Source organism: Hypanus sabinus, unplaced genomic scaffold (genome assembly GCF_030144855.1).
Source record: "Hypanus sabinus isolate sHypSab1 unplaced genomic scaffold, sHypSab1.hap1 scaffold_603, whole genome shotgun sequence".
Taxonomy (NCBI): Eukaryota; Metazoa; Chordata; class Chondrichthyes; order Myliobatiformes; family Dasyatidae; genus Hypanus; species Hypanus sabinus.
Window position 1 is genome coordinate 1 of NW_026781459.1, and position 27345 is coordinate 27345.

The window sequence follows — 27345 nt, forward strand, 5'->3', positions numbered from 1 at the left end:
AACTAGTTACCATAAAAACATCATAAATACACAACGCAGGATGCAATGCTGATAGAGAACAGATACATGGCTCCTACACACAGGCTCAGCTCTGATACAGGGTCTTCCACCTGAAATATTAACATACTCTCTGTCTTGTTGAATAACTCCAGCATCTTATTTTACTTATTTTAATGATTTTTCCCAACTTGTTGTTCTGGATGTATGGCATATTGACATTGTGTTTACCAAGGTGTTTAACTAACTATCTGAGAATAGCCAGGTGATATGCTCAAAGAAATATTAACCGAGTTTTGGTACTAATAATGGCCTTAAAAGTCCTGCCGGAAAAAAAAAAAACTATAGTGGTTCAGGACAAGATGTCACGATGCTATAGGTGATATTGCATTGTTCAGGGTGTCAGAGTGTCTCTCTATAGACTCAAATCCTATATTGCCGTAGGTGTCAATGCCAGGCGATGTTAAACTGAAAGGAGACGGTGAGAATCAGGAGTGACTGAGAAATCTGTATAATCCAGTGACGAGAGGAATCGTCAGCATCGTCTCATCAGCAGAAATGTTTCAGCTCACACTGCTGTAACACTTGTCCATTACTCACCACAGCGCCACCAGTGGTAGGAGGACCAATGCAATGGGCGCTGTCTGCTCAATCTGCCTTGCCATTCCGTAGAAGCAACAGTCCTGGTCCGGGACACAAGATTGGTTCCAAAAAGGGAATTGCCTGCAATGCAGAGAGTAGATACCCTGGAGAATCCTGGTCTAATGTACAATGCATGGAGAGATCGGAAATGGACATTGTGTGACTGTGGGTGAATGGGCGCAGGTGGATCAGGCCATGACAAAGCTTCAGTAGATCGGCCCAAGATGTTTGGAAGTGTTTGCCTCCGTTTAAAAACAAAACTGTGTTCTCCTTTAATTAATGTCTGACCCTCCTGTTGTTGTTTTGTTTTGTTACAGAACAGTAAAAATTGATAACACCTGTCCCCAAAATGCATCAAGGTTCCAGCAGTGGAGGAGCTCCAGTGACGTCAACAACGGGAAAGGACACGGGTATGTTGGCGAATTATTTAAATTTATAAATACTCTGCTGATGCTGTGTCTGAGTTTAATGCATTATAGGCAATTCACAAAATATTTGTGAAAACTGAGCAGGGGGATTAGAGAGAGAAAAAGAGAGTTGACATCTCTGGAGGAAGCAGTCACACGTGGAAGGCGTACAGTTACCGTCTGCTCCTGCTCCTCTGACAGATTGTGATGCACATTAAAATAGCGAGTTACTCCAGAAAACAAGACATTCTGCAGATGCTGAAAGTTTTGGGCAACAAAAAGACACACAAAATATTGGCAGAATTCACAGGTTAGGTAGCATCCATGGACAGGAATAAACGGTCAACATTTCAGATCAGGACCACAAGGAATAGAAAGTAATGTGACAATATCTAGAATTTCTGTCTCCTCATTTCCAGTCCGATGAAGGGCCTTGGCCCGAAACATTAATTGTTTATTCTCCTCCATAGACGCTGCCTGACCTGCTGAGTACCTGCAGCATTTTGTGAGAAATCCCAGAGATTTGCTGAGGAAGGGGTTGACCAGGCAGGCAGACAGTAACCCAGAGCAAAGCGGTGGTGATGGGCAGTACCAGCAGAGTGATGGTGATGGGTTACTATATTCTCAGCAATAAGCAGAGTCCTTTCAAAACAGGGAGGTATATTCCTGGGGTCACGAAAGAGCAGACTTCAACAGATGGAACTATACCACCTCCTACACCCCCGTCGACCCCTACCCTCCGGCCCAAACCTGTTCTCTCCCATATATATATCTCGGACTGTGTTTTGTTTTTTTTTAAAAAATATTGAGTTTTCAAATGATTACAGAAAGAAAAAAAAATCTACCCTTTCCCCCCTCCCCTTAATCCCTCCCCCCTAACATCCCTATAGAAGAAAAGAAAAGAAAAAGAAAAAAGAAAAAAAAGAAAGAAAGAATGCCTGGATATCGGAAGATCCCCACATGCTCCACAGAGTTCATAATAACTTTAGTATATATATTTATTTATTTCCCCAAATAAACAATGTTTTTTATCTTCGGAGCACCTATATATTTAATCCTGTCTTTTGTAAATAAGGGCGCCAAATGTTCAAAAATGTTTCATATTTATCTCTTAAATTATAAGTAATTTTTTCAAGTGGAATACAGCTGGAAATTTCATTCTTCCGACGATATATACTTAAGTATGAATCCGATTTCCAAGTAACTGCAATAGCCTTTTTGGCTACTGACAGTGCAATTTTTATGAATTCTTGATATTTATTTAATTTGGGTTTTGGTTTTAACCCGTCAATATCGCCGAATAAAAATAATATAGGGTTATGTGGAAGTTGTGTTCCAATAATTTTTTTTTCCAGTAAAACTCTTAAATTTGTCCAAAAAGTTGAATTTTAGAACAAGACCAGGTAGAATGTAAAAAAGTACCAATTTCTTGGTTACATCGGAAACACTGAGCTGATAAATTTGGGTTTAATTTATTTATTTTTTTGTGGTGTAATATATAATTGATGTAAAAATTACATTGCACTAATCTTAACCAGACATTTATTGTATTTGTCATTCTATCAAAACATAGTCTTGACCAATTTGTTTCTTCAATTTTAATATTCAAGTCACATTCCCATTTTTGTCTTGACTTATGGATTCCTTGTTTAATTGCCTGTTTTTGAATTAAACTATACATACGAAAAATATTTTTTTTAGTTTTTCCTTTTTGAACTAAAGTTTCTATTTCATTAGATTTCGGCAATAACGTTGTCTGACCCAATTTTTCTCTTAAAAATGCCCTTAATTGGAAGTAACAAAAAAGAGTGTTGTTTGATATTTTATATCTATTCTTTAATTGATCAAATGACATTAATATACCTCCTTCAAAACAATCTCCTATTTATCTAATCCCTTTCTGAAAACAATTATATAAAAGTTGATTATCCATTGTAAAAGGAATAAGTCTATTTTGAATTAAAGATCTCTTTGCTAATAAAGATTTCTTTATCTCATCATCAACATTTATCTTATTCCAGAAATCAATCAAATGTTTTCATATAGGAGATTCTTTCTTTTCCCGTATCCATTTAGATTCCCATTTATATATAATATCTTCTGGTGTATTTGCTCCTATTTTAGCTAGTTCTATTCTAATCCATGCCGGTCTATCTTTCTCAAAAAAAGATGCAATAAATCTAAGTTGATTTGCTTTATAATAATTCTTAAAATTTGGAAGTTGTAACCCTCCTAGATCGCATTTCCATGTCAATTTTTCCAAAGATATTCTTGACATCTTACCTTTCCAAAGGAACCTCCTCACATATTTATTTAACTCTTGAAAAAACTTCTGGGGTAATTGTATTGGTAGTGATTGGAATAAGTACTGTAATCTAGGGAATATATTCATTTTTATGGTATTTACTCTACCTACTAATGTTATTAGTAATGTCATCCATTTATCAAGATTTCTTGAATTTTTATCAATAATGGTAAATAATTTAATTTATATAAGTTCTTTATATCATTATCAACTCTTACACCTAAATATTTTATACCATTTATCGGCCATCTAAATTGATTTATTAATCGACATTGTCTATAATTTCCTTTAGTAAGAGGTAAAATTTCACTTTTATCCCAATTTATTTTGTAGCCTTGTAGCGGTGTGCTACACGCAGCACTACAATAACGACACGGAGTCGGTAAACTTTCCCATATTCTTCTAATCTGGAGGATAATTTACGCAACGAGTACAATGGGTTTGTTAAATAAAACAGAACATCATCAGCAAATAAATTAATCTTGTATTCCTCCTGGTTAACTCGGAAACCCTTAATATCTGGGCCCATTCTAATTAATTCAGCTAATGGTCCTATCGCTAACACAAATAAAGCAGGTGATAATGGACAACCTTGCCTCGTTGACCTTGTTAACTGAAATGGTGTTGAAAATTGACCATTTGTCACTACTTTAGCTTTGGGATTAGTATTGAAGGTTTTAATCCATTTTATAAAAGGACATTCCTAATCCATATTTTTCCAATACCTTAAATAAAAAATCCCATTCCAATCTATCAAATGCTTTCTCTGCATCTAAAGCAACTGCCACACTCATTTCCTCCCTCTTTTGAGCCAAATGAATTATGCTAAATAACTGAGTTACATTATCTGCCTATTGTCTATTTTTAACAAATCCTGTTTGATCCATATGTATTAATTTTGGTAAGCATTTAGATAATCTGTTAGTTAAGATTTTTGCTATTATTTTATAGTCAGTGTTTAACAAAGAAATAGGTCTATATGATGTTGGCTTTCAAAGATCTCTATATTTTTTTGGCAGTACTATTAAAATAGCTGTCGAAAAAGATTCTGGAAGTTTATGCATTCTTTCCGCTTGGTGTATTAACTCCATAAAAGCAGGAATTAATAAATCTTAAAATTTGTAATAAAATTGAGGTGGAAAACCATCCTTTCCTGGGGATTTATTACTTTGAAATGATCGTAGAGCTTCTTCGACCTCTTTTAATGCAAAAGGCACATCAAATCGCTTCTGTTTTTCTGAACTCAATTTTGGAAGAGTTATTTGTGATAAAAACCTTTCTATCTTGACATTATCATGTTTTGGTTCTGACTTACACAGCTCAAAATAAAAATTCTTAAAAGTTTCATTAATTTCTAACTGTTTATAAGAAATTTCATTTACTCTTGTTCGAATTGCATTCATCATTTTAGAAGTCTGGTCTGTTTTTAACTGCCAAGCAAGAAACTTATGTGATCTTTCACCTAGTTCATAATATCTCTGTTTAGTTCTCATAATTGCGTTTTCTGTTCCATATGTCTGAAGTGTATTATATTGTAACTTCTTGTTAACAAGTTGTCTTCATTTTTCTTCTGTCATATATCTTTGAGATTCTTTTTCTAATTTTGTAATCTCTTTTTCCAATTGATCTATTTCTATCATATATTCCTTCTTAGTTTTAGAAGTATAACATTATCTGATCTCTCCAATATGCCTTCATTGATTCCTCTTTATCTATCATTATCAATGTCATTATCAAAGGAGAATGATCTGACAATATTCTTGCTTTATATTCCATATTTTTCACTCTGTCTTGAATATTCATTGTTAGTAGGAAAAAATCTATCCTTGAATAAGTTTTATGTCTATTTTAATAAAATGAATAATCTCTTACTTTTGGACTAATACTTCTCCATATTTCAATCTTTTATCAATGATAAAGTTAATTTTGCTACTTTTGATTTTGTGACAACCTTTGTTGATCTATCGAAAACTGGATCTAGACAAAAGTTAAAATCTCCGCCTATTAATATTTTGTCATGTGCGTTAGCTAAATTCAAAAAGACCTCGTATAAATTTTACATCATTTTCATTTGGTGCATAAATATTCATAAGAGTCCATATTTCTGAAAAAAAATGGCAATGTATAATTACATATCTCCTCGTCAAATCAATTAATACATTTTGTATTTTAATTGGTAATTTTTTATTAACCAAAATTGCAACTCCTCTCGCCTTTGAGTTAAATGAAGCTGCAATAACATTTCCAACCCAATCTCTTTTTAATTTCTGATGTCCTTTCTCTATTAAGTGTGCTTCTTGTAAAAAAGCTATATATATTTTCATTTTTTTAATGTGTGTTAAGATTATTTTTCTTTTCACCGGTCCATTAAGCCCATTAACATTAAAACATTAAAAATATAGTAAATTAGTCATTATTTTTAATTGGGTTACTCCAATCTATAATAATACCTAATCTTTCAACTTTCGTGGAACCTTGGGGAATCTTTTTAAAATTCTCCATGCTGCTATGTGTGTCCCCACCAAACATCCAGGCAAAAAAAGATAGAAGAAAAATAGAATATAAAGAAAAAAACAAAATTCCCCCCTACAAATGTTGTGGGTAAAAAAGAACACAACATTACCCCTATCTGTTGTACGGGTCATGGCAATCTCCATGATTACACACGTCAATCCCGTAGCAATCGATCCAAAGCTCCTCCAGCTCCCCCGCGACATAGAAAAGTATATACTTAAGAAGAAAAAAAAATTCACTGGGTTAAATTCCTTTTTTCTCTTCAGAAGTTTATAACTTATATCAGGATAGAAAAGAACTGCTTTCCCTTCTATCATCAATGTCCCTTTACTCTTTCTGGCACAGTGGGCAGCCTTTATCTTGGTATCTTAAGCATTTTATCAAATTTGATTGCGGATTTTGATCAGCTTGAGGTCTTGATCTTAAGGCTCTATGAGTCCTTTCAATTTCATTTAGACTTTCTTCCATTTCCAAGTTTTCAGGGGTCCATTTTTGAAAAAAAACTATTGGATCTTCTCCTTCTATATCTTCTTTAAGTCCAACAATCTTAATATTGTTTCGTCTACTAAAATTTTCTAGCTTATCCACTTTTTCCAACAATGGTTTTCTTTCTGATGTCCAGGCAGAGATATTATCTTCCGTTTTGTTCATTCTTTCAACCACGTCTTCGGTTGTGGCTTCCAAGTCTGTAATTCTCTTTCCATTTTCCTGTCTTTTTATCATTTTATCAAACATAATCTCCATATTTACCTTTTTCTGATTTCTTTTAATGCGTTTATTTTTTCTAATTTACGCATTATTTGCATCAAAGTTTTTTCTATATTTCCAGAAAAACTTTTACCTCCATCTTCGTCTGATTTATCCAGAGAATCTGAATCTGCCGCAGATTCACTTTCACTTCCGGTTTCAATCGGTACTGGGATTTGTAGTTCTGGTTGCTCGCGTTTGCGCATGTTCCTTCCTTCACGTTTGCGCAGTTCTTGTTGGACTTTTTCTTTGGAAATGGTCGATGTTGCCGCAGTTTCCTGGTCTGTATCACCGCAGGTAAAATGTACCTGAGCCGCGGTTCTCTGGCAGCAGCGGGCCTTGATTCTGTTCCAACTTGCGTTGTCTTCACGGTAGTAGTTTTCTTCATCTTCTGTTTGTGAGACACAGTTTGAAACAATCCGGAGTAGTTTATAAGTAACTTTTAGAAAGTATTTACTAACTTTTCTTCACGTAAGCATTAATTTACTGATTTTTTACGGGAGAGCTGGTTTCCCGCGTCTCGATCCTACGTCATCACGTGTCCCCCCCCCCTCCCCCGGACTGTGTTTTGTTGTGATCTTTAGGTTCCAGAGAGAAAGTTACCACCCAGTATGGTGTTGAAATTTCTTTAATGCTCCCCATTTTCCCCACAGGTCCGAGCTCAGTGATCACCAAGCTCCTGGCAAACTGTGACGATTCCCAGCTGCTGCGGTTGACGGAATTCTACAGGGACAGGCTGGAGCAGGCGATGGAAGGAGGGGTGCACGGAGTGAGCCTGGCGTTAATGGCCAAGAATCAGTTCAGTGTACAGGAACATCGGGTGAGTGGGAGAGAGAATGAGTTTGAATTTTTGCAAATCACAGGACTGATGGGTGCCGGAACTCTGACTCATCGGATATTATATTAGATAAAGGAACAACTGGGAAATAAATGCTCTACATACAATCCCAGACATGTGAATCTGAACCAGTGATAGAAAGGGGTGAAAAGACCCCGCGGAATGGTGGGTGGCTGCTCAATGTTCAGAGTGAGTTGAGTTGTGTGGGCTTACAGTATTAAATTGAAATATTACGGGAAGTTTTGGTTTGGGAAGAACGTGCAGCGTGATGGCAGGATGACATTGAAAACTGGGACATCATCTGTGGGTGTTACAAGAGCTTGAATGTGTTCTGTTCTGAGTGGAGATGATAGTGTTTCAATCCGTAACTGCAGACAGTGTGGATCGGGGAATACTGCCATGTTGTAATGTGTAATCACTGAATAAACCTCCACTGGAAAAGGCAAAGGAAAGGCATCAGGTGTCAGCCGGTAATCCGCTGTCATGTTGGACCCTGGCGGACTGAGGAGATGAATCACATCATCTTTTCTGAAACTTCCCAGAGACTGTTCACGCTGATACAAAAACCCTCCTGACTTCTTTCTTCATCTGTGATCGTTATTTTCTGATTTCTGTTTTACACGGTCAAATCTGGTGAGGAATTATTTATGGATTTGGAGCCACGTTAACAAAGCGGTCACAGACCAGCCAGGATCTCATTGACTGGTGGACCAGGTTCACGGTGAATGTCCCTCTGTGTGCTCTGCACTCAGAATGTACAGTCCATGTCCAGACAGGATCAGCACCCGTCCGGGTGATCCCGTTACAGAGCACATCATTTACTTCTCATTCTCTGTGTGAATCTGTCAGTCCCCAATATGTTCACTGTTACTCTTCACAGAAAATCTCTGATCTCGCTGATAAGGGAGAGCGGGCGGACAGTTCTAAACTCCTCCTGAGCCTGGTGATGGAGAAAGGCTCCCGCGCTCGGAGGGTGATGTGGGAAACCTTTGTGAAAATGAGGATTGGTGTTCCAGAGATGGACAAAATACTGAAGGAAATACAGGAACATGGTGAGATAATATCAGCGATTAATTCAAATTTGGATTGAATACCGTACATGTTACAATTTGACAAAAATGATTTCCTCAATTTGTTTAAATTCAAACAGGTTGTGATCCTTCCCATCAACCAATTCCCGCTCAACATTTACTAAAGGTTCTCAGTGAGCTGGAAGGTAAGTGACCATGCATTGAACATTGAAGAGTATAACACAGGAACAGGCCATTAGGCAAATAATATTCTGCCAAAACAGCTAAGAAATAAATCAAACACACCCAAACTCTAATCTCTCCTTCCTTCACCGTGTCTATCTGCCTCCATCTTCCTTACATCCATGTGCCTGTCCAAACGTCTCTTAGAAGTCTCTAAAAATTTGTCTCTACCACCTTTCCAGGCAGTGTGTTCCAGGCATCCACGACTCTCTGATTTAAAAAAAAACTACCCTCACATCCCCCTTAATCCAACCCCCGCTCACCTTCACTGCACACCCTCTAGTAACAGATATTTCAAACCCAGGAGACTGATTCTCTCTGCCCTCTCTAACTAAGTCTCATAATTTCGGATAGTTGTCAGAGCTCCCTCAATCTCTGATGACCCAGAGAAAACATTCCAATTTTATCCAGGCTCTCATGATAGCACATGCCCTCTGAACCGGCAGCATCCTGGTAAACCTCTTCTGCCCCCTCTCTAAAGCCTCAACATCCCTCCGGTAGTGCGGTGATCGGAACGGTACGCAATGGCCCAGATGAGGCTGAAGCAGAGTTCATCAAGTCGAATCTTGTCCTCTGTTTCCACCAACGGTTGTAATTTGCGTCGGGCGGTTCAGTTGTTGAGCCACAAGGAAATGAGCAGGTAAATGTTGACACTGTGACAGAGAACACAGTGAGACACAGGGAAACGTGTTTGCTAGAGGGAGAGTTTTCAAAGGACATTTTGAGGAAAGAGGCAGAGAGCTGGCGAGTTTGAGGAAAGTGGTCACAGCACTCTGAGTCCTGCAACTACAGATCCCCACCGGAGTCTGAGTGGAGAAGTGGTGATCTGGAGAATGGAAAAATAATCTTATATTTCTTCACACCAAAAAGTCAAAACCTTCTCTTGCCAACCACTGCCCCTTCCTGAACAGCCTCATCCTGAACCATTTTCCAAACTCCCCCAGTTCCCGCAGATGATCTTTTCTCAGAGTTGGGCGTCCACTGAAGTTCCAGTCACAGAATAGTAATAATAGCATCACTTTAATTAGAAAAGCAGGGAACATCCCAACTGGTCTGTTCAACCACAGAGCAGCAGATGAACCCGCTGTGTTCACATCTGCACTCACTAGTGCAAACACTGCTACAGTGTTAGAGAGGGTGAGACTGGGGGACGTATTCCTCAGCTCAGTCCACAGAAGCTGAGATTCCTGTCTGCCGGTGTTGTGTGATGGACACTGTGGAAGGATGAGAGATGGGAATTAGGACAGGGAAACCGAGGGTTCTGGGATTGCGGCAAGGAAGGTGCAAAGGACTGGAAATATCTATAAATAATATTGCAATTAGTTAAATTGTGACCATCTGGATGGGAAGCTGACTACATCCATAAGCCCATCATGTCTGTGAAAATGGAGCCCGGGCCAGTGCATGAGCTCAAGAGATTGTAAGACATCTTCAGCGCAGACTGAGTTGGATTACTCAACTGCACATTTAACAGAGGAGAGAGCGTAGGAAAGACAAATATCACAAAACTTATTAATGTTGCATCAGACCATGTCCTATCTGATTATTCGAAGCTCTCAACAGAAATATAAGGAATCTCGGCCAGAACCTTGGTTTAGGGTCTCTCATTTACAGGAACAAATCCCAAAGATGATAATTTAAACTCGGGACCAGAGATAGACGAATCAGGAAATTTACAGACTACTCATGCCTCTGTCACTTCTGTCAATGCTGTTCCAGTCCACATCTGCTCAATGAAACTCCACACTTTCCCAGCAACATGGATTTGGTAAATCACTACAAGCTTGTTCGTCACTATTCCTCATGTTGTTTGTCAAGGGAACAGGCACAGCAGTGAAATTCTCACACCCTTTTCTGAATATGAAGCAGAAACACTTCCCGATTATTGAAGAACATCATTTCTACCACTATCACATTCTCTAAAGTAAATATGTCCACAATCAATGTTTTCCTACGCTCCCTATCACAACCGAGTACATTGAATGGAGACCCCACACTCCCCTGACAGGGTCCTGACACACTGTGAGACCTCACACACCCCTGACAGGGTCCTGACACACAGTGAGACCCCACACACCCCTGACAGGGTCCTGACACACTGTGAGACCTCACACACCCCTGACAGGGTCCTGACACACAGTGAGACCCCACACACCCCTGACAGGATCCTGACACACTGTGAGACCCCACACACCCCTGACAGGGTCCTGACACACTGTGAGACTCCACACACCCCTGACAGGATCCTGACACACTGTGAGACCCCACACACCACTGACAGGGTCCTGACACACTGTGAGACCCCACACACCCCTGACAAGGTCCTGACACACTGTGAGATACCACACACCCCTGACAGGGTCCTGACACACTGTGAGATACCACACACCCCTGACAGGGTCCTGACTCACTGTGAGACCCCACACACCCCTGACTGGGTCCTGACACACTGTGAGACCCCACACACCCCTGACAGGGTCCTGACACACTGTGAGATCCCACACACCCCTGACAGGGTCCTGACTCACTGTGAGACCCCACACACCCCTGACAGGGTCCTGACTCACTGTGAGACCCCACACCCCCCTGACAGGATCCTGACACACTGTGAGACCCCACACACCCCTGACAGGGTCCTGACTCACTGTGAGACCCCACACACACCTGACAGGGTCCTGACACACTGTGTAACCCCACAGACACCTGACAGGTTTCTGACACATTGTGAGATGAGAAAATCTGTAGTATCGGGAATTCTAACCATCAGACACAAAATGCTTGAGGAACTCAGTGGCCAGACATCAGCTATGGGAAAGAGTAAAGAGTCGACGTTTTGCAAAGGATCTCGGCCCGTAACATCGACTGTATACACATTTCCATGGTTGCTGCGTGAACTGTTGAATTCTTACAGCAGCTTGTGTATGTCTCTACTCACGTTTGGATTTATAACATCCAATGTATCAAATATTTATTTACACCCCTAACTCCACGTGACACCACTTTCAATCATTTAAAATCCATGGGGTCATATCCATGTTCCTCAGTTCACTACTCACTGCCCTGTCTTTCGCTGTGAAATTCCTTCTCTGATCTGTCCTTCCAGATTGTAACACTTCTGTGTGTCTATTTCTGATTCTGTTTGGCAACGTGCTGCACAGAATCCCCGTCTTTAGGCTCCAGAGATAAGTTTGTGGTCCATTAGGTGTTCGATAATGTCTTTAATTTTCCCCATTTTCCTTCACAGATCTGAGAGTGATCACCGAGCTCCTGGCAAGCTGGGACGATTCCCAGCTGCTGCGGTTGATGGACTTCTACCGGGACAGTCTGGAGCAGGCGATGGAAGGAGGGGTGCACGGAGTGAGCCTGGCGTTAACGGCCGAGAATCAGTTCAGCGGAGAGGAACATCGGGTGAGTGGGAGAGAGAAAGGGTTTGAATTTTCACACGTCACAGGACTGATGGGTGTCATAACTCTCACTCATCGGATCATAAAGCTTAAAACAAATCAGAAATAAAGAAATTCTTAAAAATGTGAATCTCAAGCGATGGTTGAAAAAGTTGTAAATACCCCTGCTGGTGGCTCAATGTTCAGAGCGAGGGGAGTAGGCAACAGTTCTATGATGTTGCAATTAACGAGCTTAAATGGAAGTACGGCAGGAATCTTTATTTTGGGAAGAGTGTACAGAGTGACGGCAGGATTCACTGAGAACCGGGGCATTACGACTGGATGCCACAGGAGCTCGAGTGTGTTCTGTTCCCGCTGGAGATCATTCTGTGACAATCTGTAACTGCAAACAGTGTGGATCGGGGAATACTGCCATGTTGTAATGTGTAATCACTGAATAAACCTCCACTGGAAAAGGCAAAGGAAAGGCATCAGGTGCCAGCGGGAAATCCGCTGTCATGTTGGGCACTGGCGGACTGAGGAGATGAATCACATCATCTTCTCTGCAAATTCCCAGAGACTGTTCACGCTGATACAAAAACCCTCCTGACTTCTTTCTTCATCTGTGATCGTTATTTTCTGATTTTGTTTTACACCGTCAAATCCGGTGAGGAAATATTTATGGATTTGGAGCCACATCAATGAAGCGGTCACAGACCAGCCAGGATCTCATTGACTGGTGGACCAGGTTCATGGTGAATGTCCCTCCGTGTGCTCTGCACTCAGAATGTACAGTCCATGTCCAGACAGGATCAGCACCCGTCCGGGTGATCCCGTTACAGAGCACATCATTTAATTCCCATTCTCTGTGTGAATCTGTCAGTCCCCAATATGTTCACTGTTACTCTTCACAGAAAATCTCTGATCTGGCTGATAAGGGAGAGCGGGCGGACAGTTCTAAACTCCTCCTGAGCCTGGTGATGGAGAAAGGCTCCCGTGCCCGGAGGGTGATGTGGGAATCCTTTGTGAAAATGAGGATTGGTGTCCCAAAGTTGGACAAAATACTGAAGGAAATCCAGATTTATGGTGAGATAATATCAGAGATTAATTTAAATTTGGATTTAATACAGCACACTTTAAAATGCTACGAAAATGATTTCCCTCAATTTGTTGATATTTAAACAGGTTGTGATCCTTCCCATCGACCAATTCCCGCTCAACTTTTACTAAAGTTTCTCAGTGAGCTGAAAGGTAAGTGAACATGCATTGAACATTGAAGAGTATAACACAGGAACAGGCCATTACACAAATAATATTGTGCCGAAACAGCTAAGAAATAAATCAAACAAACCTGAAGACTAATCTCTCCTTCCTTCACCATGTCCACGTGCTTCCATCTTCCTTACATCCATGTGACTGTCCAAAAGTCCTTTAAAAGCTTCTAATAATTTGCCTCGACCACCTTACCAGGCAGTGCATTCCAGGCAGCCACGATTGTCTAATTCAAAAAATAAGCTGTCCTTCACATCCCCCTTCATTCTACACCCTCTCACCTTCAATATATCCCCTCTGGTAATAGACATTTCAACCACTTCAATATATTCCCTCTGGTAATAGACATTTCAACCGTGGGAAACGGATTCTCTCTGTCCACTCTATCTAAGCCTCTCGTAATCTTGTGAACCTGTGTCAGAGCTCCTCTCAGCCTCCGATGAACCAGAGCAAACAACCTAATTTCATCCAGCCTCTCATGGTAGCACATGCCTTCTAAACCAGGCAGCATCCTGGTAAACCTCTTCTGCTCCCTCTCTTAAGCCACAACATCCCTCCGGTAGTGGGGTGATCAGAACGGTACGCAATGGCCCAGATGAGGCTGAAGCAAATTTCATTAAGTTGAAACTTGACCTCTGTTTCCACCAACAGTTGTAATTTGCGTTGGGCGGTTCAGTTGATGAGCCAACAGGATCTGACCTGGTAAATGTTGACACTGTGACAGAGAACACAGTGAGACACAGGGAAACGTGTTTGCTAGAGGGAGAGTTTTCAAAGGACATTTTGAGGAAAGAGGCAGAGAGCTGGCGAGTTTGAGGAAGGTGGTCACACCGCTCTGGGGCCTGCAACTACAGATCCCCACCGGAGTCTGAGTGGAGAAGAGGCGATCTGGAGAATGGAAAAATAATCTTATATTTCTTCACACCAATAAGTCAAAACCTTATCTTGCCAGGCACTGCCCCCTCCTGAACAGACTCATCCTGAACCATTTTCTAAACTCCCCCAGTTCCCGCAGATGATTTTTTCTTAGAGTTGGGCGTCACTGAAGTTCCAGTCACAGAATAGTAATAATAGCATCACTTTACTTAGAAAAGCAGGGAACATCCCAACTGGTCTGTTCAACCACAGAGCAGCTCTTACCAGAAATACAAGGAATCTTGGCCAGAACCCTGGTTCAGTCTCTCTCATTTACAATAACAAATCCCAAAGATGATAATTTAAATATGGGAGCAGAGATGTTCGAATCAGGAAGTTTGCAAACTACTGACGTTTCTGGGACCTCTGTAAATATTGCTCCAGTCCACACTCGGTCAATGAAACCCCTCAGTGTCCCTGAACACGGGTTTAGTAAATTGCTAAAAGCTTGATCATCATTGACCTTCATCCTGTTTGCAGAGGGAACAGACAAGACAGAGAAATTCCCAAACCCATTTCTGAATATGAAACTGATACACTCCCTGATTATTGAAGAACATCATTTCTGCCACTGTCACATTCTCAAAAGTGAATATATCCAGGATCAGTGTATTCCTACGCTCCCTATGACAGCCCAACACATTGAATAGTCACACCACACAATCCTGACAGGGTCCTGTCACACTGAGAAACCACACAACTCTGGCAGGGTCCTGACACACCATGAGACCACACACAACTCTGAGAGGCTCCTGAAACACTTTGAGACACCACACACCCCTGACAGGGTCCTGACACACAGTGAGACACCACACACCCCTGACAGGGTCCTAACGCACTGTGAGACTCCACACACTCCTGACAGGGTCCTGACACACTGTGAGACTCCACACACTCCTGACAGGGTCCTGACACACTGTGAGATCCCACACACCACTGACAGGGTCCTGACACACCATGAGACCCCACACAACTCTGGCAGGGTCCTGACACACCATGAGACCACACACAACTCTGAGAGGCTCCTGAAACACTTTGAGACACCACACACCCCTGACAGGGTCCTGACACACAGTGAGACACCGCACACCCCTGACAGGGTCCTAACGCACTGTGAGACTCCACACACTCCTGACAGGGTCCTGACACACTGTGAGATCCCACACACCACTGACAGGGTCCTGACATACTGTGAGACCCCACACAACCCTGACAGGGTCCTGACACACTGTGAGACCCCACACACTCCTGACAGGGTCCTGACACACTGTGAGACCCCACACACCCCTGACAGGGTCCTGACATACTGTGAGACCCCACACATCCCTGACAGGGTCCTGACACACTGTGAGACCCCACACACTCCTGACAGGGTCCTGACACACTGCGAGACCCCACACACCCCTGACAGGGTCCTGACACACTGCGAGACCCCACACACCCCTGACAGGGTCCTGACACACTGTGAGACCCCACACATCCCTGACAGGGTCCTGACACACTGTGAGACCCCACACACTCCTGACAGGGTCCTGACACACTGTGAGACCCCACACACCCCGGACAAGGTCCTGACACACTGCGAGACCCCACTCACCCCTGACAGGGTCCTGACACACTGTGAGACCCCACACATCCCTAACAGGGTCCTGACACACTGTGAGACCACACACATCCCTGCCAGGTTCCTGACACACTGTGAGACCCCACACACCCCTGACAGGTTCTTGTCACACTGTGAGACCCCACACACCCCTGACAGGGTCTTGTCACACTGTGAGACCCCACACACCCCTGACAGGGTCTTGTCACACTGTGAGACCCCACACACCCCTGACAGGGTCCTGAGATACTGTGAGACACCACACAACCCGACAGGGTCCTGACACACAGTGAGACGCCACACACCCCTGACAGGGTCCTGACACACTGTGAGACCCCACACATCCCTGCCAGGTTCCTGACACACTGTGAGACCCCACACACCCCTGACAGGGTCTTGTCACACTGTGAGAACCCACATACCCCTGGCAGGGTCCTGACACACTGTGAGACCCCACACACCCCTGACAGGGTCCTGAGATACTGTGAGACACCACACAACCCGACAGGGTCCTGACACACTGTGAGACCCCACACACCCCTGACAGGGTCCTGAGATACAGTGGGACACCACACAACCCTGGCAGGGACCTGACACACTGTGAGACCTCACACATCCCTGACAGGGTCCTGACACACTGTGAGACCCCACACACCCCTGACAGGGTCCTGACACACTGCGAGACCCCACACACCCCTGACAGGGTCCTGACACGCTGTGAGACCCCACACATCCCTGACAGGGTCCTGACACACTCTGAGACCCCACACACCCCTGGCAGGGACCTGACACACTGTGATGCCCCACAAACTCATTTTAGGTTCCTGACACACAGTGCGAGGCCACGCACCCTGCCAGGGTCCGGATGCACTGTGAGATCCCACACACCCCTGGACATGTCTTGACACACTGTGAGACACCACACACACCTGACAGGGTCCTGACACACTGTGAGACCCCACACACCCCTGGCAGGGACCTGACACACCGTGATGCCCCACAAACTCATTTTAGGTTCCTGACACACAGTGCGAGGCCACGCACGCCTGCCAGGGTCCGGATGCACTGTGAGATCCCACACACCCCTGGCCATGTCTTGACACACTGTGAGACACCACACACACCTGACAGGGTCCTGACACACTGTGAGACCCCACACACTCCTGGCAGCATCCTGACAAACTGTGAGACACCACACATGCCTGACAGGGTCCTGAAACACTGAGACCCCACACACCGCTGGTACTGTCCTGACAGGATGTGAGACCACACACTCCTAACCGGATACTGACACATGCTGAGACCCTCACACCCCTAAACAGGTTGACACACTACGAGACTCCACATATTTCTGACAGGGTCCTGACACACCGTGAAACACCACACATGCCGGTTAGGGCGCTGACAACCTTTACGACCCCACACTCCCTTGACAGTGTCCTGATACACTGTGGGACCCCATATGCCCCTGACAGGATACTGACACACTGTGAGACCCCACACATCTGACAGGGTCCTGACACACTGTGAGACCCCACACCCCTGACAGGGTCCTGACACACTGTGAGACCCCACACCCCTGACAGGATACTGACACACTGAGACCCCACACACCTGACAGGATACTGACACACTGTGAGACCCCACACCCCTGACAGGATACTGACACACTGAGACCCCACACACCTGACAGGGTCCTGACACACTCTGAGACCCCACACACCCCTGGCAGGGACCTGACACACTGTGATGCCCCACAAACTCATTTTAGGTTCCTGACACACAGTGCGAGGCCACGCACGCCTGCCAGGATCCGGATGCACTGTGAGATCCCACACACCCCTGGCCATGTCTTGACACACTGTGAGACACCACACACACCTGACAGGGTCCTGACACACTGTGAGACCCCACACACCCCTGGCAGGGACCTGACACACCGTGATGCCCCACAAACTCATTTTAGGTTCCTGACACACAGTGAGAAGCCACACATGCCTGCCAGGGTCCGGACGCACTGTGAGACCCCACACACCCCTGGCCGTGTCCTAACATACTGTGAGACACCACACACCCCTGACAGGGTCCTGACACACTGTGAGACCCCACACATCCCTGACAGGATCCTGACACACTGTGAGACACCACACACCCTTGTCAGGATCCTGACACACTGTGAGACCCCACACACCCCTGACAGGATCCTGACACACTGTGAGACCCCACACACCCCTGACAGGATCCTGTCACACTGTGAGACCCCACACACCCCTGACAGGGTCCTGGCACACTGTCAGACGCGACACTCCCCTGACAGGTTCGTGATACACCATGAGATGCCACACACGCCAGATAGGGTCCTGATACTCTGGAATTTAGAAGGATGCGAGGGGATCTGATTGAAATATATAAGAATTTTAAGCGATTGTACACACTAGAGGCAGGAAACATGGTCCTGATGTTGGGGGAGTCCAGAACAAGAGGCCACAGCTAACAATAAGGGGTAGGTCATTTAGAATGGAATTCAGGAAAAACTTTTCACCCAGAGAGTTGTGGATCTATGGAATGCTCTGCTTCAGAAGGCAGTGGAGACCAATTCTCCAGATGGTTTCAAGAAACAGTTAGATAGAGTTGTTAAAGATTGCGGAGTCAAGGGATATGGGGAGAAGGCAGGAACGGGGTACTGATTGTGGCTGATCAGCCATGATCACATTGAATGGCGGTGCTGGCTCAAAAGGCTGAATTGCCTGCACCTGCACCTATCGTCTATTATCAATTGACAAACCGTGAGACCCCACACTCCTGGCAGGATCCTGACAAACTGTGAGACACCACACATACCTGACAGGGTCCTGAAACACTGAGACCCCACACACCGCTGGTACTGTCCTGACAGGATGTGAGACCACACACTCCTAACCGGATACTGACACATGCTGAGACCCTCACACCCCTAAACAGGTTGACACACTACGAGACCCCACATATTTCTGACAGGGTCCTGACACACCGTGAAACACCACACATGCCGGTTAGGGCGCTGACAACCTTTACGACCCCACACTCCCTTGACAGTGTCCTGATACACTGTGGGACCCCATATGCCCCTGACAGGATACTGACACACTGTGAGACCCCACACCCCTGACAGGATACTGACACACTGAGACCCCACACACCTGACAGGATACTGACACACTGTGAGACCCCACACCCCTGACAGGATACTGACACACTGAGACCCCACACACCTGACAGGGTCCTGACACACTGTGCTCTCCCCATACATCCCTGGCAGAGGCCGGACACAGTGCATAACCCCACACACCCGACAGGTTTCGAACACAGTTTGAGATCCGACGCACCCCACCCACCCACCCACAGTTCATGTTCTGATCAGCAAATCTGCTGCTTTGTATTTTGATTCAGTGATGGTGGAAGGGGAGGGTGAGCTGTATTTCCCCGACCTGTTCCTTTGACAGAATGACCACCACCTTCTTCTCTATCTCCATACGCCACATCAACACAAGGGATTAAAAGATACTTCCTTAGGAGCAATGATATCTGTGGCAGTAGTGAGATGTTGTCCAGTACGGGACAGTTGGGGGTCAGTAAACTACCAGCGAAATACTCACCTTCACAGCACAGTTAATGTGGAAATGTGATGATCTGGTGTTTATCTGGAACAGGCCTCTCTGTCCAGTCAGAGGTCTGTTAATCAAATTTACTTTACTGTACGAACAACCATTGATGAATCCATCAATGCAACAGCTCTGAGCTAACTCTTGTGTGCTTAAATACTGAGTTCTGAGCTGAGGCATCTAACAGTTTGTCCACTGTCTGTTCCCATGGAAGATGTCCAACAGAAACACAAGGAGACTCTGCGGGCACAAACTGAAACACTGAGAGTGAACACGATCCTGATGAGGGAGAAGGTGAAGGTTTTCCAGCTGGTTGATCGATACGCTGAGCTCACGGTCATTTCTACTGTTCGAGACCGGCTAATGGTGGAACATGAGCTGCTGGCAAGAGGCAGAGACCACGAGGAGTGGAGAGAAAAACATCTCTGCGGAGAGCTGGAGAAACTCCAGATGGATCAGTTGTTCCAGAGCAGCTTTTCCCAAACTAACTCCAAATCTGGGAGTTCAGCAGCAGTGGCCGGAGTCCCAGGGATCGGGAAAACAACAATGGTACAAAAGATTGTTCATGACTGGGCCACAGGGAAAATATACCAACAGTTCCAGTTTGTCTTCAGTTTCAAATTCCGCGATTTAAACACCATTAACTGCAGAATAAACCTGAAAGAACTGATCCTGAATCAGTATCCTTACTTTGGGAATATCCTGAGAGAGGTCTGGAAGAACCCAGAGGGATCGCTGTTTATATTCGATGGTTTGGATGAATTCAATGACCAAATTAATTTTTCTGACAGTCGGAGAGACACGGAAACTCGGTGCACGTGCACAGATCCTGAATACAAGTGCAAGGTGTCTGACATTCTGTACAGTTTAATCCAGCACAAGCTGCTCCCAGGGTGTTCAGTGCTGGTGACCACCCGTCCCACTGCGTTACATTTATTGGAAAAGGCTGAGATCGGTACCGAAGCTGAAATCCTGGGATTTTCAGGTGAGGAACGGAAGGAATATTTCATCAAACATTTTGAAGATCAGACGGTGGCGGAAGCTGTTTACAAACACGTGGAGGAGAATGAGATCCTGTACACCATGAGCTACAACCCCTCCTACTGCTGGATCCTCGCTCTGGCACTGGGCCCCTTTTTCACACAAAGAGTCAGGGACCCACAGCTAGTTCCCAAGACCATTACCCAACTGTACTCCTACTACATTTACAACATCCTGAAAAACCATGGCCGTGAGATTGAGAACCCCCGTGATGTGTTACTCAGGGTTGGTCAGTTGGCCTTCAGAGGAGTGTCCGAGAGGAAGATTGTGTTTACAGATGGAGATTTGATCAACTACAATCTGCAGCCTTCCCAGTTCCTGTCCGGGTTCCTGATGGAGCTTTTGGAGAGAGAGGATTCTGCCCGGAGCGTGGTGTACACATTCCCACACCTCACCATCCAAGAGTTTGTAGCTGCAGTCGCACAATTCCTGATCCCAGATGGCAGAGATATCATGAAACTCCTCACTGAAGCCCACTGTGTGAAGGATGGGCGATTTGAGGTATTTCTCCGTTTTGTTGCTGGTCTCTCCAACCCAGTGACAGCTCGGGGCCTGGAGGAGTTTCTGGGTCCATTTCCCAATGAAACAACCTGCCGGGTGATTGACTGGGTGAAGGAGGAGGTTAAACGCCAGAGTGGAAACACAGAGAGTAAAGCTGGTAATAGGAGCCTCCTGAACACATTGCACTACCTGTTTGAGTTTCATAATCGTGGACTGGCTCAGGCCGCACTGGAATCTATGGAAACACTTTCATTCTGTGGAATGACACTGACCCCGATTGACTGCGCGGTCCTGTCTCATGTCATCGGACTCTGTGATACAATAAAACACCTCGACCTGGAGTACTGCCTCATTCAAAGTGAAGGAAGCCAGCGACTGGGACCCGGGCTGCACAAGTGCCAGGATTTGAGGTAACGACTTATCTCTCACTCTGATCTGTGAAACTGTTCCATTTTGCTCTTTCAATGTCAAGGGATTTGGTTAAAACTATAGTAAATGAGCTTCTGAAGAATTGTGACAAATGCCCTTGTGATTGGCCACTAATTCCCCAAGTACAGGAGGTTACTGTGATTCCTTGTGAAGGGCTGTTAGAGACTTTGTCAGTTCAGAGAACACCGGCCTTTGGTTTAATGATAATAAATCACAGGACTGGCCGTGTTTTTCTCAGCCTGTGACACGTCCATTGACAATGTTCCTTCTCACTGCTACTGACACCCAGACCGACACTGACTGCAGCAGGTGGGTCAGAGCTTCACACCCCCTTCCCGGTGAGGGACAAGAGACCGTCAGCAGACTGCCCCAGTGAGAAGTAAAGAAATACCATTGTGAGATTGTCCTCCCCTGCCCTTCCCCGTGTGTGACTATCACCATCAGTCCACCTGTGTGACTGTGCTCACTACCAGATACCCCGACACCATGGGCACATCTTCTCTCCCGACTGTGGCCCTCAGTTCAAACCCACCTCTTCCTTGCAATCTTTTTCTGCATCCTCTCGTCTTGTAGGATTAACTTTTCCCATCCTCCTTCCTCCTGTGGGATCTCTCTTCCCATCGAGTTTTCCTCAGGTGCGGGCTCTTCCACCATTCCCATCGACAGTCTCCCAATCATAAATCTTCCTCACTGTGGGACTTTCTTCCATCATTCATCCCTGCCCCTTCTGATGCTCTCAGGCCAATAACACTTTTCTAACTGCCAGAAATGAGACAGAATATGTGTATTTTACAGGGTCACAACAACAGATTAAATTACTGATATTCGGTGAATACCCTGGAGCTGGGCAGAGAGGGACGTTGACAGTCATGGGAACACCGATCAGTGATTTACTGAAGGGTATCGTGGTTCCTGAAATACCTGATTGAGAGTAATTCCCTCAGACCCTCATCAATTCATCCATTTGTTCAGCAATCTGTCTGTTTGTGTTTAGACTTGCGGGGAATGAACTGGGAGATTCAGGAGTGAAACTGGTTTCTGCGGCTCTGAGGAACCCGGAGTGTAAAATACGGAAACTGGGGTAAGTACCAGTCTGTGGGAGATTGTGTTTACAGTCACTGGGTGTCTGACACTGAACATTAATGTGATCAGTAATTGAGATACAGGTAAACTCTGGGAATTTGTACTACCTCCTCTCTCAGTGTCCTTCACTTTCTCTCATCTCCAGGTTGGACAATGTCGATCTTACAGTTTCTGGCGCTGAGAATCTTGCCTCCGCTCTCGGAACAAACCGATCACTGATGGATTTGAACATGGATCGTAATAAACTGGGAGATACAGGAGTGAAACTGGTGTCTGTGGCTCTGAGGAACCCGGAGTGTAAAATACAGAAACTGGGGTAAATACCAGACTGTGGGAGATTGTATTTACAGTCACTGGGTGTCTGACACTGAACATTAATGTTATCAGTAATTGTGTTACTGATAAACACTGGGGATTTGTACCGTCTCGTATCTCACTGTGTACTTCACCCTCACTCTCTGTCATCTGCAGGCTGAGAGATATCAGTCTCTCAGATTCTGGTGTCGAGGATCTCGTCTCCGCTCTCAGAACAAACCCATCACTGACGGAGCTGGATCTGAGTGAAAATAAACTGGGAGATTCAGGAGTGAAACTGGTTTCTGCGGCTCTGAGGAACCCGGAGTGTAAAATACAGAAACTGCTGTAAGTACCAGACTGTAGGAGATTGTGTTTACAGTCACTGGGTGTCTGACACTGAACACTAATGTGATCAGTAATTGTGTTACTGATAAACACTGGGGATTTGTACCATCTCCTGTCTCTCTGTGTCCTTCACCCTCACTCTCTCTCATCTCCAGGCTGTACAATGTCGGTCTCAGGGATTCTGGCGCCGAGGATCTCGCCTCCGCTCTCATTACAAACCCATCACTGACGGAGCTGGACCTGGGATTAAACTCACTGACAGACCGATCTGTCCCCGCTCTCCGCCGCCTCATATTGACCCTCCCGAGTCTGGAGCGGATCTGGTGAGTGTTTGTGTTAATGTTCAATGTGATGAAATATCAGCGGATCCGCGGGTTTTCTGGTGATATTTGTCTGTGAGTGTTGTTGAAACATTAACCCCGGTCCCCTGTTACTGACACTGTTGTGTAATCAGTTTATTTCATCTTTATTCTCCCATCTGTTTCAGGCTGCACTGGAATCGGTTCAGTCCAACAGGAGAGAGGGAACTGAGATCACTGCAGGAACCCAGACCAGGACTGAGAGTGGAGTTGTGAAGATCTGAATGTGTGAACAGCCCTGCTCGCTGGATGAGGACATGTTGGCCGATTTCCTGCAATACACGTTTACTTTCTAACTGTTCTAACAGATCCTGGCTTCAGCCGAGCTCTCTGTGATCTCAGAGGCGGTGCCGCAGTGACATGATTCCGCGTCCTATCCAGTTCACACATTCCTTAATTTGCATTTGTCATGATGAAATCAATAAACCGCTGTAACTTCCTGCATTCCTGAGTCTCACTAGAGGAGACCTGGAGTTACTGCTGCCCCCCGCATTCGGTGAACTGCAATAATGGTTCTGAGCTCCTCACACTGGTACAGCAGCGTCTCAGAGATTAGGCGCCCACAGACAGTTAATGCCTGTAATGTCTGTAATTCTGTAATGTCAGACGTGATTTCACTGGGTTCCCAAGTACGAATGGGATGCGGGATGGAATACCGGCATTCAGCACAGGGTGAAGCTCCAACCGCATCGTCCCATCACACGCTCCCGGGGTCAGACACAGAGTGAAGCTCCCTCCACACCGTCCCATCACACCACAGGGAACCACACACACACACACACACACACATACAGAGGGAACCACACACTCACAATGAAGTGGTACAGCTGCGCCTCAGTTCCAGGCTGAGATTGTCCAGTCCCCTGGATCTCTTCAGTCCCCATCCCCATCAAGGCTGACCACCGCTTCCTCGCACCCGAGATACACCCACTCTCCGGACCCCAACCTTAATGAGCACTCTCCTGGCTTTGCAGACAAAATCAACAAAAGAGACTGGAAGCTCATATACGGTATACTATCAGACTTGCGTCCACAACGGTCAGAAATAGCAGAGGGTCAGACACAGAGTGTATGCCCCTCCGCAGGGCCACATCACGCTCTCCACGGATCAGATAAACAGTGAAGATCCCTCTGCAATGTCGCATCACACAGTCTCTGTGTCAGACGCAGAGTGAAGCTCCCTCCGCATCGTACCATCACACAATCTCTGTGTCAGACAGAGAGTGTGGTTTACTCCACATCGTTCCATCAGAACCCTCCAGGGTCAGACACTGAGTGAAGCTCCTTTTATATCCTCCCATTACATACACCTGGGGGTCAGAAACACAGTAAATCTCCCTCTCCACCATCCCATCACACACTCCCGGGTTCTGAGACAGTGAAGTTCCCTCCGCACCATCCCATCGCACACTACCGGTGTCAGACACAGAGTGAACCTACCTACACCTCGTCCCATTACACACTCCCAGCGTCAGACATTGAGAATCTCTGTCCACACCATGAAATCACCCACTACCCGGGTCAGATACCAAGAGAATTCCCTCCACACTGTATAATAACACAATCGCAGGTCAGACATTGAGAAAATCTCCCTCCAGACTGTCCCATCGCACAATTCCTCTGTCAGACACAGAGTGAGGCTCCCTCCACATCACCCATCACACACTCCCGGGGTCAGACACAGAGTGAATCTCCGTCCACATCATCCAAACACACACTCGCAGGGTCAGACACAGCGTGGAGCTGTTCTGAATGAGCTGGGAGAAATCGGGGAAAATCTGCTGTATAAGTTCGTGAGAAACTTTGGAGATGTTTCGAATTGTCTCTTGGACATATAAGTGAGCGGCTGTTTTAGCGTGGAAGCTTCGCTTGGAGTTTTTCTGCCAGTTTGGACTGGGTTCGTTGACGGCTGCTAAATGCCGGGCTCCCAGCTGCAGCTGCTGGCAATTCGCCAGGAGACCGGTTTGCTCCAAACAACGGAGACAAACGCCATTGTTCTCCCATTAACATCGGGACAACGTCCCTCCTCTTTTATTCTCGTGATTCTCGTTCGGTGTTGGAGCCGGAGCATCTGTTGAGAAGTCTTGACTCCTCACGGCCTGAAGTTCTGTAGGACTAACGGAGCCTTTCCTGGCGTTGAAATTTCTGGCGCCGAGCCTGCAAGATACTGTCGAGTACAAACTTTTCCGGCCAGTTACTCCACTCGCTCCAGGACTTTATAACCGGCACATCCGTATATCTCTAGATTTGGACGTAGTGTCAGCATGCCGGTCCGTTCTCCACGGAGTTGCAGGCCTTCGGGGAGTTGGACAAAGGCGGCTGCAACTCCAGCCTCGGACAACGCCTTGTTTTGGTCGGTGAAAGGGGAACGCGAGTGCAATGTATTTTGAATCTAAGAACCGCCCTGCAAAAAATATGTGGCGGCTATGGAGGACTTGTTTGGGAAAGGTGGTATTTTGGCCACAGAGAATGAGTTCGGGAAGGTAGTGTTTTATCTAGAGAATGATGAGTTAGTACACCGGGATCTTAGTTGGGGGGATCACGGTGGAAAACATCCTTTTAAACATGAAGCTGGTGACATTTCCACGCAGCTTAACGGACACGTTTAATCCCCAACGAGGTCCTGCTTCCCGCACTAGACAGCTTGGGACAAGTGCGGTCAGATATAACTGACATCAGACTCAAATTTAAGAGACGCACCCTCCGTAACGTAATCTCTTTCCGGCGTCAGGTGTTCATGCAGCTGGAAATGGAGGACGACGTTGAGGGCCGGTTTACTGTCCGGCCCGAGGGGGTAGACTATCAGGTGTATTGGAACTCTGAGTGCCCACGGTACCATGCGTGCGGGGAGGTGGGGCACTTTCGGAGGGACTGTCCTAGCACTCGAAAACCCAGGGAGTCCACTTCGGGAACTAGTGCCTCAGCTATCTCTGCCCCGATCCCATCCCTGCTCCTACACCTGTGCCGGCCCCTGCTCCTGCCCTTGACCCTGTCTCTAACCCTGTCCCTGTTCCTACGTCTATTCCAGTCTCTGATTCAGGCGGGTGCTTCTGGGGCTACGTGCAGGAAGGTGGGGCACATTCGGAGGGACTGTCCTAACACCCGAAACCCTAGGATGTCCACTTCGGGCACCAGAGCCCCAGCTACCTCTGCCCCGATCCTATTCCTGTGCCTGCACCTGAGCCGACTCCTGCTTCCTGCTCCTATTCCTACGTCTGTTTCAGTCCCTGCTCCTGCCCCGTGGGTCAGGTGGGGCACTTTCGGAGGGACTGTCCTAACACCCGAAACCCTAGGGTGTCCACTTCGGGCACCAGTGCCCCAGCTACCTCTGCCCCGATCCTATTCCTGTGCCTGCACCTGACCCGACCTGCTTCCTGCTCCTATTCCTACGTCTGTTTCAGTCCTCATCTGCTCTGAGCTGGGATCCAGGCACTGGCGCTGTGAGAACCAGCTGCTGGAGGAAAGCCGACTCCGAGCGTTCTTGGTCGCCTGGAGGGAAAGACAGGGTTAATTGTTTTTATGTCGGGAGTACACTGAGACTGAACGGTTTGAGAGAACATTTCCTGACCCAGTGTATCGGAGGGGTCGTGACTGTCACGTGACATCACTGCCCACTACCCGGTCGGAAGGCACGTCACCTGCCAATCAAGGTTTGACCCCTCCTCGCCCATCAATGCACCGTTACGGACCCGCAGGTTTCGTTCACTGTGGACTGTCACTTTAACAGAGCGCTTCAGTGAGGCAGGACTATGATGTTGTTCACTGACCGACTC

At 45.9% G+C, this 27345-nt stretch overlaps 1 protein-coding gene across 1 annotated transcript; it reads left to right on the top strand.

The window, feature by feature from the left end:
• The first annotated feature begins 373 nt into the window (after nt 1-373).
• Nucleotides 374-24016, top strand: LOC132389575 (NACHT, LRR and PYD domains-containing protein 3-like). The gene is made up of 13 exons (XM_059962056.1): nt 374-1049; nt 7266-7432; nt 8331-8502; nt 8601-8666; nt 11948-12111; nt 13001-13172; nt 13272-13337; nt 19732-21469; nt 22483-22569; nt 22717-22887; nt 23043-23213; nt 23369-23536; nt 23701-24016. Exons 1-13 carry the CDS (start codon nt 989-991, stop codon nt 23786-23788), a joined length of 3291 nt encoding a protein of 1096 aa, XP_059818039.1. The 5' UTR covers nt 374-988; the 3' UTR covers nt 23789-24016.
• Nucleotides 24017-27345: the final 3329 nt, after the last annotated feature.